The following is a 12827-nucleotide window of genomic DNA, read 5'->3' as shown; positions in this document are numbered from 1 at the left end:
GTGAGATCTGATGGTTTCAAAGTGTTTCTTTAAGGTTTTGAGCAGTGTACAAAAAGGCCCAGGCGTGACTATGTTCCATGTGTGGCCAATAAACTGAATTAAACTCCTTCACAAGACGGACAAGATTATACACTAGTAATGCAGGACTCATATTAACTTAGTTTGGTGGTATAAATATGCGAAGTTATTTGTAAAATTGTCTAAAACCAGAGGCAGCTGTCTACTTGGTAATCTGACATACTCAACATGTTACAACTCGTACAGAACAGGCAAAAGCAATAAATGGACATTGATGGCAAATGTTTAAAGATTCAGTTCGTTTTTAATCCATTTTTTGCTTCATAACAACAGAGCTGTTCTTATTTAGATGAACAGAAAAGCCACGTGACCACTCCTCTGCATCTGTAGAGAAAAAGCTTGAGCGTGATGATACAAAATTACATTAGCAGTATCACTAGAGATGTGCATTTCCAAATGTGCAAACTCCAAGACACTGATCTTTGCAAACTCTTCTATCACATGACAAGAAGAATATTGAAAATCCAAGATTCTTTTCACGCTGAGGAAACATTACTAAGGAAGAAAACCGAACCAAATCAGTCCATTTCAACTGTAACAGGGAGCCCAATTTCAATGTCCCTCGACTCCGAGTTCTGCAGCTCCCTGCGGATCTCTGCAGAGATCTGTGGGTGTGTTTGTATCTTGAGCAGCTCCAGCAGTGCTTCCTTCTGTTCAGACCCCAGGTCAGCCTTGTAGCGCTGAGCCAAGGTGAGTAAACTCTGATGCCACAGCACAGGAAGCTCGCGTTTTTCACTGCGGAAGGACAGGAAGTGGGCCACCAAGGCATCCAGAACACGGAAAGGCAGGGCGTACTTCTTGTCGAGCAGGAGGCGCAGGAAAATGCTGTTGGCACCATTATACTCCGTCTCTGCCAACTTAAGCATTGCAGCGCTGAAAGACAAGAAAGACTGCTTGTTAGATAACCTTGAACTCAGTGTTAACTTGCCTGCACTGCACGGAATGAACCGTTCAAGGACAGCTGGTTAATACTTCACATGAGCAAATGCTGACATCTGTCTGCCAGCGTATGTCAGTGAGGAAGCCTCACCTGGAGTGCAGCACGGGAATTGAGCACTTCGTGAGGATACTCCCGATGATGATGGCTTCCCTGAGAGTGCATGTCCCGGATTCACAGAGAGGAATCAGGATACCTGTGTGAAGGTGGAGGAAAAAACTGTTAAATGAGTGTTCCAGAAAAATTATAATAGACAGAAATAAAAAAAGATAAAAAATTAAGGATCAAACTGTAAGGTTTTTTAAACATTTTCAATTAATTATAGTATCATGCCATTATACACTCTAATGGAACACTCAATTCTATGATGTTCCATTCTATACCATGACGTGGCGTTCTGTGATTCTATTCTATGATTACAGCGTTCTGCTCTATGACACACCATTCTATACTATGGGGTTCTCTTCTGTACTATGGCAAGTCAAGTCTGTGACTTAAAACAGACTTGCAATAGAAATGCATTTAGGAGCAGTGTATGAACAAAAACTCTGACAACATTAAACACGTGCAGCGCCCAGTTTAAACAAAAACACTGATAACGGCAACAGTGGCAAAGGTTAACGTGGAGCCGGAGTGTGTTTACACACCGTGAAGAGCGAAGAGGCGGAGCTATTACTGAGATGGTGTGCTCAGGTTAAGTAAATGAAAACACTTCTCTTACGTCCAAAACAGCAGCGCTGTTCCTGTAATTACCATTAAAACCTTTACTGATAAAACACTGTCGAAAGCCTTCCAAGAACACAGAGTAAAGGTAAATGTTTAATGTCTTAGTTTAGATTGAATATACACCTTATTTTATTTGTCTTTAACTGTACTTGAGTTTATTTATGTTTTTGCATTTAAAAAAAGTTTTCTTAAAAAAAATGTTTTAAATATAACATCTTGTTGTATGCAGTTAAACTTTAAAACACTAGAATTTCTAAAATGGAACCCAATGAGCAGTTCAATTTGACTGACTTGTGTTTGATCATTTTTGAATATTTATTATTACTCATTAATAAGACAAAAGTATTTCTTATCCTAGTAATCAATAGGATGCACATTTTCATTATTTGATTACTAAAACAATCGATAGCTGCAGCACTAGTCTATTGTATGATGTTCCATTTTAAGACATTCTATGCCACAACATTCTATACTGCGCCATTGCAGTCTATGGCGTTCAATTCTATACTATGGCACTCCGTTTGGTGACACCGTTCTGTACTATTTTACATTCTATACTATGGTGTTCCACTCTATATTATGATGTTCTATTATATAGCGTTCCATTCTACACTACGGCATCCCATTCTATGGTTATAGCATTCCATTCTATGACACCCCACTGTATAATATCACTTTCCATTCTATACACACCATTCTATGCTATGGTGTACCATTCTACAACACTCCATTCTATACTATGGTGTTCCACTGTATAATGTTCCATTCTATACTATAGTGGTCCATTCTATGACATTCCATTCTATACCAAAGCATTCCACTCAATATTACCCCATCATATACTACAGCATTCATTCTATGATGTTCAATATGCCATACAGATGCTGACGGTCACTGTCAATGTCTATGCAAAGTTTCATTAAAATTGCTCCACTTGTCTAGGAGTAGATAGGATCCTACATACATACATACATACATACATACATATGCTATAATCATTATAACATGGTTATTATTACTGTTATTTTTCTTTGGGGTGCATGTGGTCATGAAATCCAAATTGAGGTGATTCTACACAAGTTTGCCCGCTGCTTAATTATGTTAAAAATAATATTTGAAGCTTTTTAACACATTATTCTAGCGTCTTCAAATTCTCCACTAAATTTATGAGTCAACATTTAGCATGCTTCTGATCACTTCTCACTCTCCCACTCCATCGCATGCTCCTTGGGTTATAAAATACATCTTTGTAAGCAACACTGCCACACAGTGGTGACATCTCACATTACCTTTTTGCCAGAATATAGGTCACAGGATGTTTGGGGAAAATAGTCCCACCGAACTGGAACAATTTGTGAACACAAGACTGACAAGATTAAAGAAAAAATCAACCTCAACAATCAGTTGTGGATGTATGAAAGACAGTTTGACCCAATTAGATTTGAGTGTTAATTACTTTCCTACCAGAACCAATGGTGCTATTTACCCTGTGGACACTGTCTAATCCTCTGACAGGGTCTTCAGAATAATATTTCTAAATTTAGTGCTGAAATTGGAAATCTGAGATGTCCCAGAAAGCTTGTTTTCTGCAATGCAACAAGCTGCCAAATCCTCTCATTTACTGTACCCACTTCTTTTCCAAGGGTTACATGCAACTGGATCTAAGCCCACCGTTCGATGGACGTTTGATCAAACAATAACAGAGGTTACTGTTTACAGGCCTGAGAGACACACAGCTGTGGCCTGTAGGGGTTCTTGGAGTAGTTCATGGTGGATTTCAAAGTCTTTGTTGGATCACTGTCCAGTTGTATACCCCAATCTCATTTCAGTTTCCCTGTCGTGACTGAATCCATCATTTTTGCATGCAAAATTTGCCAAAAGTTAGTGAAATCTATTCCTCCCAGCTTACAAAGATGCTGCCAATGACAAGATCTCTTCTGTGCGTCAACAAAGGAAAACAGTACAATCACACCAATTAGTTAAAGCTTCAAGCAGCTGCTCGGCAGTCATGTGGGTGTTTTGCTTTCTGCTCAGCATATGTGCAAATTTATGGAGATGTTCTCTTCCAGGACTTGTCCTGACTTCACAGATGCCCTTTACTTTGAATTCTTAAGGATATTTCAGAAAGTGAAAACTGCAACTTGGAAGTTCTTTGACATTTTACAAATTCTTCATCCCTACATAGTTAATGCAACACATTTGTTAAAATGCTCAGCAACCCAAGTAAGGAAATCCTTCTTGTGTTTTCAGAGGGAAAAACATTTCATGACTCATCCAAGTGACTTAGTCAGTCTCAGCCGACTGTAGGCATCTCCAGCACCACTGCATAACAATGAGCCACAATATCAGTTTCATTATAACTGATGTGCAGATTGTCATCACCATTAATTAAAGGCCATGGGTCCTATTCATGGGGAATTGAGGAATGGCTGCAATCACAGCACTGTAACAAAAGGAAAGATGTACTTTTATGGCCTCTCCTTCTCTTTTCATGTGAATACTGTTTATGAACGTGTGTGTGTCATATGAACACACAGCATTTTGAAAATATGTATTTCAGTGTTTCAGCTGAGACACATGTGGCTCACCAGTGGTTTTCCCTTAGACAAAACGTACTGGTTAAACCCCTTGAATTAAAGCTGAAAGTCCCCAGTGTTTGATTTAGGATCTCACTGTAGTGGTGCAAGTGTCCAAATACTTATACTAACTGTGCAGGCTGACCATACTCTGTATGATGCTGGCCATTGCAAAGCTACAGTCTGTTTCTAAGTGCATACTGTTCATTAGATCACCTAAGAGTATGCAGTTAACGCTCCATATTCAAATCATTCCTGCTCATGAAACTGAAATTGCTGTTAGAAAAACTTTTGCTTTGACACTATACTCACATTTAAGAACCATGAGGAACGCCTCAAAGTAAATCTGAAAGTAAAACTTGGGATTTTTGTATGGAGACAAATCACATCTCTTTTCTGCTAGTCGAAGGATCTTTGTACAATCTAAGATTTTGTGTTATATGCATGATTCCCCCTTTACCTTGAAGCCTCTTTTTTTCCCTGCCCATCACAGTTCTTTTTGCTCAAAATATTATCTTGTATGAAAGGTTGGGATGGTCCACTTTATTTATAGGACATTAGAAATGGTCCAATTAGTTCTGCTTGTTTGTTACATTTAAATATAACACCTAGAATGTACAGTAACATTACATTTACATCTTATTCATTGTGAACCTGGAAATAAATGTATTTAAATCCTTTAGTATGAAAAGACATGACTCTATATTACTATGATTACTATATTTCAGTAATCACTTCCACACACACACTTTTACTCAGTTCTGTCAGTCTGTTCTCAATCTTAAGTATGTATTATAATCCTCAGTCTCACCTTTAAACCATGCTCCCGGTTTGAACAGGGCCTTCTTCAGGGCGCTGTAGAGGTGAAAGTTGAGTCGCTTGTATTCTGCAATATCATCCCGTACTCGAGGTAGCAGCACTAAGTTGTAAAACCTCTGGGCCATTCGCTCTTTCAGATTGGACGAGAATATCCTTTAAAAAGAACAAGGAAAAATACTTCATTATATCACTTAAGAGAACTTGCGGAAAATTGATCATCACAAAGCGCATCAGCTCAAAGTTTACCTCGTCGCCTGGTACATAGCAGCTGCGGACCAGGAGTCGGGGTCAGTCAAATACAAAACCTGCTCCCAGTTTGAAAGCGCCGGTATTATTTTAAAAGCCTTTGGCAGTTTGCCGCTGCGGTATTTCGACAGAACCTGAGGCAGAAGAAGAGAAAGGACAACTTTAAACACGTCTCCATTAACAAAAACACACCTGCTATACAAGCGGTGTATACAAACTCCCCCTCTGCTCGATATGATATGCATGACTAACCAGGCCAGTGGGCTTCTCCACTTACTGTGTCCATTTTCCTTTAGTTCGTCTCCCAATTAGTTCACGTGTGGTGGGCTTGAAGTAAACTTACCTTACCGACACCTCTGTACACTTCTGTTATTCTTGAGTCCAGCTGTGGCATCGGACACCCAGAAACCTCTGACATCACCGTGCCCACCTCCGTCTGCTTCTCTGTGATCTTCTCCATAATGATGTCAGCTAACGTCCGTCTGCAAGAGCCACAAAGAAACGAGCTAGTGGTTTGCCGACCAATCCAAATATCGATACCAGTGCTGGTATTGGTATCAGATCAATACCAGCACAATATGATCGATAATTTGTTTCTATCCTCCATGTTCATTATGTAGCCGACTGAATTATGTTGGATAAGTTATGTTTTGGAAATGAAAAACTATGCTTCAAACATGCACTATGAACCTTGTTGTGTTGATCGCAACAAGAGCACCGGATCCAAAAACCCACATTAACATTACAGCTCTAAAAAACAAAAAAATAAAAAGTTTCAAATTAAATGAAAAGTTAAAAAGATGTGCTTTGGTGTTTTAACTAATTATTATGGAAAGAAGAAACCAGTGATTTAACGGTCATTAAAATATATTTAGAATTTGCAAATTGATGGCGACTCCTTTATAGGTTAAAAGTGCTGGTATTGGCTCGATACTAGGGCTGGGTGATATGGCCTAAAATCCATATATAACGATATATATCGCGATATATTCTTTTCTTCCGTATTTTCGCACTATAAAGGCGAACTTAAAATCCTTTAATTTTCTCAAAAATCGACAGTGCGCCTTATAATCCGGTGTGTCTTATGTATGAATTCTGGTTGTGCTTACTGACCTCAAACCAATTTTATGTGGAACACGGCGCTCAAAAATCTGTCAAAAATGTTTTAGTATGATTTTGGTAAGCTACGAAGCCGCAACGCTTGATGGATTTTTGGAGCATTACAGCTGCCGTAGTCAGGAGCCTCGCGGAGTAATCTGGGTCCAAAACTCCGTCTGCTTCAGGTCCCAAAGTCAAATGAACGCTGCGACATCACTGAGCATTAAAAACTGTCTAAATTCTTTCATCTTTAATAAAATGATCAGCGTTGCTTCTTTACCAGGTGTAACAATTAAGTTTAACATCCAGGCATCCATGAAAACCGAGCAGAGTTAGGAGTTAGGAAGGAAGCTCGCTAGTTTCCACCTAAACATGATATAGCATGTTCTGACTGAGAGGTTTCTGAAAAAATTCAAACGTACAGCTCTGCTATCACTTCCAACATAAGCGAAGACAGAAAACTAAACAGCAGTGACGTTTGTAGGGTTACTGAAGCATAATGATGTGCTAAATGATCGCTAGCAACACAGCTATGTTAGCATAACATAAACAGTGAAGCTGGAGGATGAACGCTAACTTTTTTCCACTCGATAAAAGTTAACGTGAGGGTCTGATGGTTAGGGACAAATGCATGGCAGGATGCTGTAAATGGACCAAACTTCAGTCAGGACAACAACTGAGATAATCCATCCACAATACGAGGTTAGTTATTAGTATACTGCAACAACATGGGAATAGAGCAACTGCGAGAGAATTCAACATTAATGAATCAATGGTACGGAAGTGGAGGAAGCGCAGTTTTTGCCTTTCCTCACATTCCAAAACGTGCTTCATTTCTTCGCTATTACTGTCGCCCAATTTGCAGATGACATTGCTTGCAGCCGCTGCGATGCTTTCGACCAAAACAGGCGCAGCTTGATGACACCATCAACATGCGCTATCGCTGCAGAGCGGTATAGTCAAAATCTCTACCGTTGGCCAAATTCATATCGTTTCTACCGTATACCGTTTATACCGCCCACCCCTACCCGATACCAAACTTTCCACTATTGCACAGCATTAATACAAACAAAGCTAAGGATTTGCTGAGCTCGCAGCACCTGAAGTTAAAGCGACGGTGTAGCTCACCTCACTGGTGGGTTTTTGTTCATGAACATCTCGATGGCCTTCTCATCTTCAGCGTCAACAACGATTTCTGTGTCGTACTCAACATCTGCAGGATCTGCTGCTCCCAGCGCCGGCCATTCTTCATCCGAGTCAGCATCCTGAGAGTCAGGCCCTAAAATAAGATTACAAGACGGAGATGGCTCATTAGAAGATCACACTGAACTGTTTTAGGTATAAATATTTTAGTTAAGTAAGGTTTCTTGATAAAGACAATCACAAGGAAAGATTTTACACTGTAACATGGATTCAACATGTGTTGCACTACTATGTATTTGTGTGAAAAACTCCTGGGTCATTTAGCAATAGGAGGACAATTCAGGCTTTAAAAATATTTTATTATTTCATAATATAATATGCAGCACGGTGGCACGGTGGTTAGCACTGTTGCCGCACAGCAAGAAGGTCCTGAGTTCAATTCCACCATCAGGCTGGGGTCTTTCTGTGTGGAGTTGGCATGTTCTCCCCGTGTTTGCGTGGGTTCCCTCCGGGTACTCCGGCTTCCTCCCACCGTCCAAAGACATGCAGCTTGTGGGGATAGGTTAATTGGATAATCCAAATTGCCACTAGGTATGAATGTATGAGTGAATGTGAGTGCGAATGGTTGTCTGTCTTTGTGTGTTGGCCCTGCGACAGACTGGCGACCTGTCCAGGGTGTACCCCGCCTTTCGCCCTATGACAGCTGGGATAGGCTCCAGCGCCCCCCGCGACCCTGAAAAGGATAAGCGGAAGCGAATGGATGGGTGGATAATATAATATGTGTTTAAGAAAAAAATAAATATTAAATATGTCCAGATCGGGGATTAAAGATAAACTTTTTATGATATTTTAGTTTCTGTACGCATCTCTGCAGCCAATACTTCAGAACCCGAAAAAGTAGATTAAAAAATATTGTTTAATAAATTCTTGAGCATCTTTCACACTTGATAACACTCAATTTTTATTCATTTAAGCAACTTTCAAAACCTACCAAATTTTCAATATTTACTTTTTTTTGTAATTTCAGTATTCATATTCATATCTGTGCTCAAATAACACTATTCATGTAATAATTAAAGCAGTTACAAAGGCAGCAGATTAACAGATCAAACCCTTGTGAGCTAATAAAAACATTTATGACAATTTTATTAAAAATTATATGATCAGGGCTAAAAAAATTAGTAGTGTAACAGGGTTGCACATGATATAAGGGCTGAATGGATATATTACTTTTATTTATAGATTATGACATACCTGCTACAAATAAATATCCAGGACCAGAGAAATGCTATTTAATGATATTTTATGTTTTAAAGTGTGCTTGTGAGAGTGTATTTTATATGTATAGTAACAAGGCTGCAAGTCAGAGCTAGTATTAGTTTCTTCTCATGAAAAGATCTGCGCTGTGGAATGTTGTGGATTATGAAAGTTAAGGACAAATGTAGGTATATAAACAAAAGAAGAAAACTTTTTAATTGATTTGTCTCCTTTTGATGACCAAAAGCGTAAGTAGAAAACATCAAACTACGTTGATTACAGCTACCTAATCTAGTCAGAAAACATTGAACAAATGCGATGTGTGTCAAAGCCAACTGACTTTTGATCTCCCCATGGTGTTAGCACTTGACTCGCCAGACTCCATTCAAATATCTGCCAATTTAAGGATAACTACGACACCAATCCAAACTTACCGAGAACAGTGACTGGTGCTTTCTTCTTCTCTGGTGCCAGCCCATATTCGGTCTGAAGTTCCTCTTGTTGAATGCGGGCTTGTTGTAAGATTTTCCGTGACAACCGCTCGTCCACGTACTTGTCGTCGCTTTCTTCCCGGGTGTCTCTGCTCTTAACCCGGCCTTTGGCTCGGACAATGTCCGCCTGCAGGATCTGGTCGGCCAGCGCCACCGGCGCGGCTCCGCTCTTCTCTCCTCCACCTTTGGACCGTTTGACTTTCGGCATCGCTGCGGTTTTACTTCAGCTGTGACCACAGTGTGGATGTTTCCGTGGACATGTGCGAGCTACAGGACAGACTTTACCAAACACTGTAAACAGTCACTGCTTCAACACGTGCGCAGGTCCGGCAAGAAGGAAGTGACGCATCGCACTCACGTAACATCCAGCTTTCGGCGACCACTTCAGAAAAAAAGTACAGCAAAGTCAGTTGACTGTTTCATTGTGAAATGGTGTTAATATTCACCATTCTTTATTATAAATAATATTTTATTTTTTATTTATTTTTTCTGTTGTTTTCTTTTACTTTACCGGAAGGCGTTTTGTTTAACCCGGAAGTGCTCAAACACCGTACTACAAGTGAAGAGAGGCAAAACATCAATGGGTGTTACTTGGTAAGGTGGTTTTTAAACCTACGTTTGATTTTAAACGTTTTTTAACCACTGAATATTCAAACAGATTTGGCCCAGCCTCAACCACCCTGTGTGGTTTTTTTCTCATTGATCTGCGGAGCGTGGCTCTGTCTCATTCAGCAATGCTGGTAACGTTACACGGAACAAAGTGTATGCTGGTCCCTCAAGTCCTCTGCTTGCTGTGCCCCTCAGTGTGTGCCAGGTGCCCGTGGCGGAGGGGAAGAGCGTGCAGCAGACTGTGGACATGCTGCACAAAAAGCTGGAGCAGCTGGGCGCCGTGAAGCAAGGCAGCTTCTGCGTGGACTGCGAGACTTACCATGCCACGGGAAATTCCAGCAGTAATATTTTTTTATCTGTTTGTTTCTGAGCTTTAGAATTCAGATTTATAGATCACATTAATGCAGACGTATTGCACTCACCCATCAGGTTGACCTGATGTCCCTGTCTAGGTGGGGCTGCAGAGTATTTTATCCCCTTTTCGTGTGATTGTTTGCAAAGAAAAAAAGATTGCCGGTATTTGAACTGTTTTAAATGACTTATTGGCCTATAATCTCTCAAACAGATCTCTCATGAACGATACGGAGTCATTTTGAGTCAGAAAGAACATTTCTATCACAAAGCAGAACTTGTTTTTTGGCAAAGTGATTTTCATATTTCCCTTATTTATCCAGCTAAAAGTGTCACTGACATAAAAAAAAAAGTCTAGAGAGATCTGGCAAAGAGGGCAAGAGAAATTGTGACAAATATAACATCAAAATTCTATAAAGGATATGTAAGGACTAGATTGACTATAATATAGATACAATAAAGGCAGGATCATATAGATACTGGCAAAACCAGTTATTACTTTATATTTATATATATTTGTCCACTTCGCAAAATCTGCAGTCTATTTACCAATATTAGCAAACATAACATATAACCCCCCCGAAATGTCACTTTTTTGTCACGCGAGCTGTGGCTCAGCTGGTAGAGAGCGTCATAGATCCCCATCTCCTCCAGTCTGCATCCTGAAGTATCCATGGGCAAGATGCCGAACCCTAAGTTGCCCCTGATGCATCCATCTGTGGGTGTGTGTGTTTGTGTGTTAAAAAACACTTAGGCATAGACAAAAACACTGTATGAATGTGAGTATGAGACTTGTAGTAGGAAGTGCTTTGAGTACTCAGCTACATTAAAACGAGCTATATAAGTACTGGTGTACTGGTTCAATTTCCAGTTTGATTGGCTGTAGTTAGGCCAAAACAGTAAGGCAGTCACTTTTATTGGGAATTTATGCTTCTGATGTGCACCTCCTTAGAAATGTTACTACGAGTTCCATCGACATACGGTTACTGTCCTCTTCAGTACCGCTGATTCCTCCTGTGCGTCTTTGGCTACTTTTCCGCCACAGTTTTTGAATTTATCTGTGGGAGAATAACAATTATCATCAGTATAAGTAATAGTTATATATCTATATGGCCAGAAGTCTTTTTCCTTCCTCTTTTAGCTGTTTCCTTTAGATGTCACCACAGATCATCTGCCTCTATCTCACCCTTGCAGCTTCTTCTGTCACACCAACCATCTACATGTCCTCCATCACTACATGCATAAATCTCCTCTGAGGTCTTCCTCTTTTCCTCCTGCCTGGCAGCTTCTCTGTCTTTAACATCCTTTGCCCAATATATCTACTATCCCTCACTCTACACGTCAAAACCTCAGCTGCAAATCTCAGCCTTGCCTCTCTAACTTTGTGGAACTTTCGTTTCCTTCCTCATCTCACCTGACAGTTTTAAGTGTTGTCTGTCCGTTGTAGGTCAGCCCTCCAAGCTCCTGTATGTGATGCACAACTCCGAAACCCCCCTGAGCTGCTTGGCTCTGTTTGAAGGTGGACCCTGCCTAATAGCGGATGCAAATTTTGATGTCCTCATGGTGAAGCTGAAAAGTCACTTCCAGAATGCCAAGGGACACAAGGTGGAGTCTCGTGGTTCGAGGTATCGCTACTGCGACTTCTTGATAAAAGTTGGTACCGTGACGATGAGCTCCAGTGCCAGAGGGATATCAGTAGAGGTGCGTGTGTGTGTGTATATATACACATATATATATATATATATATATATATATATATATGTATGCTGTGATAAAGACGAGTCACGTCCTTCTGCTTTCTCTCCGTGAGGCGCTAACTCCTGGCTTGCTTCCTCAGGTGGAGTACTGCCCTTGTGTCGTTCCTGGGGACTGCTGGAACCTCATGAAGGAGTTTATGCAGTCCTTTCTCGGCCCCAGCGTCCCTGAACTGCCATCTGTGTTTGCTGCCAAGCCCGAGGGACTCTTTGCACCAGCAGACTGTGTTGACACCATGACTCAGTACCTGGAGTTGTTCAACAAACTGCGCAAGCTGCAAATCCCTGGAAGCAATGTGCGCTGAGTTTGCAACAAAGATATCTGTTTTTTTTCTCTCCATGTTTGTACAGATGTTGGTATATTCCTGGTCCTATGGATCAGCGTTGGTACCCAGGCATTTTTTATTTTTTTGAACGTCTGGGGTTTTATTATCATTGCAGAACTTCACGTTAGCGTTGGATGAAAGCATTTGCAATAAAGAGACACAGTGAAAACAAGTAGTCAGAGTCTCTGAGCGTTCATACTGCGATGCCCTTTTGATGGTGCACTTTTATCTGAGAGTAGAGACACGAAGTATTCATTGATTTCTTGCTAGTTTACACAGGGATGAACCAATTTATCAGCTGAACACTGGCCCTGTTGACTGTCAACTGATCTGATGACGTTTATAGGTGAGAGAGGTCGATTTTTATCTGTTGCATCATCTAAGTTTTGCGCTGGCTGAACGTTTAAAGATGATGT

General features: G+C 40.5%; 2 protein-coding genes across 2 annotated transcripts; one reads left to right on the top strand and one right to left on the bottom strand.

Moving 5' to 3' along the window:
• Positions 1-302: 302 nt before the first annotated feature.
• Positions 303-9724, bottom strand: bysl (bystin-like). The gene is made up of 7 exons (XM_031757059.2): positions 9315-9724; positions 7609-7759; positions 5726-5864; positions 5383-5516; positions 5129-5289; positions 1109-1211; positions 303-951 (listed from the first exon to the last, which is right to left on the bottom strand). Exons 1-7 carry the CDS (start codon positions 9577-9579, stop codon positions 597-599), a joined length of 1308 nt encoding a protein of 435 aa, XP_031612919.1. The 5' UTR covers positions 9580-9724; the 3' UTR covers positions 303-596.
• Positions 9725-9757: 33 nt separating this feature from the next.
• med20 (mediator complex subunit 20) lies at positions 9758-12583 on the top strand. Its single transcript, XM_031757063.2, has 5 exons — positions 9758-9776; positions 9889-9965; positions 10176-10321; positions 11779-12032; positions 12169-12583. Exons 2-5 carry the CDS (start codon positions 9952-9954, stop codon positions 12388-12390), a joined length of 636 nt encoding a protein of 211 aa, XP_031612923.1. The 5' UTR covers positions 9758-9776; positions 9889-9951; the 3' UTR covers positions 12391-12583.
• The last annotated feature ends 244 nt before the right edge of the window (positions 12584-12827 follow it).

Source organism: Oreochromis aureus, linkage group 5 (genome assembly GCF_013358895.1).
Source record: "Oreochromis aureus strain Israel breed Guangdong linkage group 5, ZZ_aureus, whole genome shotgun sequence".
Lineage (NCBI taxonomy): Eukaryota > Metazoa > Chordata > Actinopteri > Cichliformes > Cichlidae > Oreochromis > Oreochromis aureus.
Note: the sequence above shows the minus strand (reverse complement) of the source record. Positions and strands in the feature narration are given on the sequence as shown.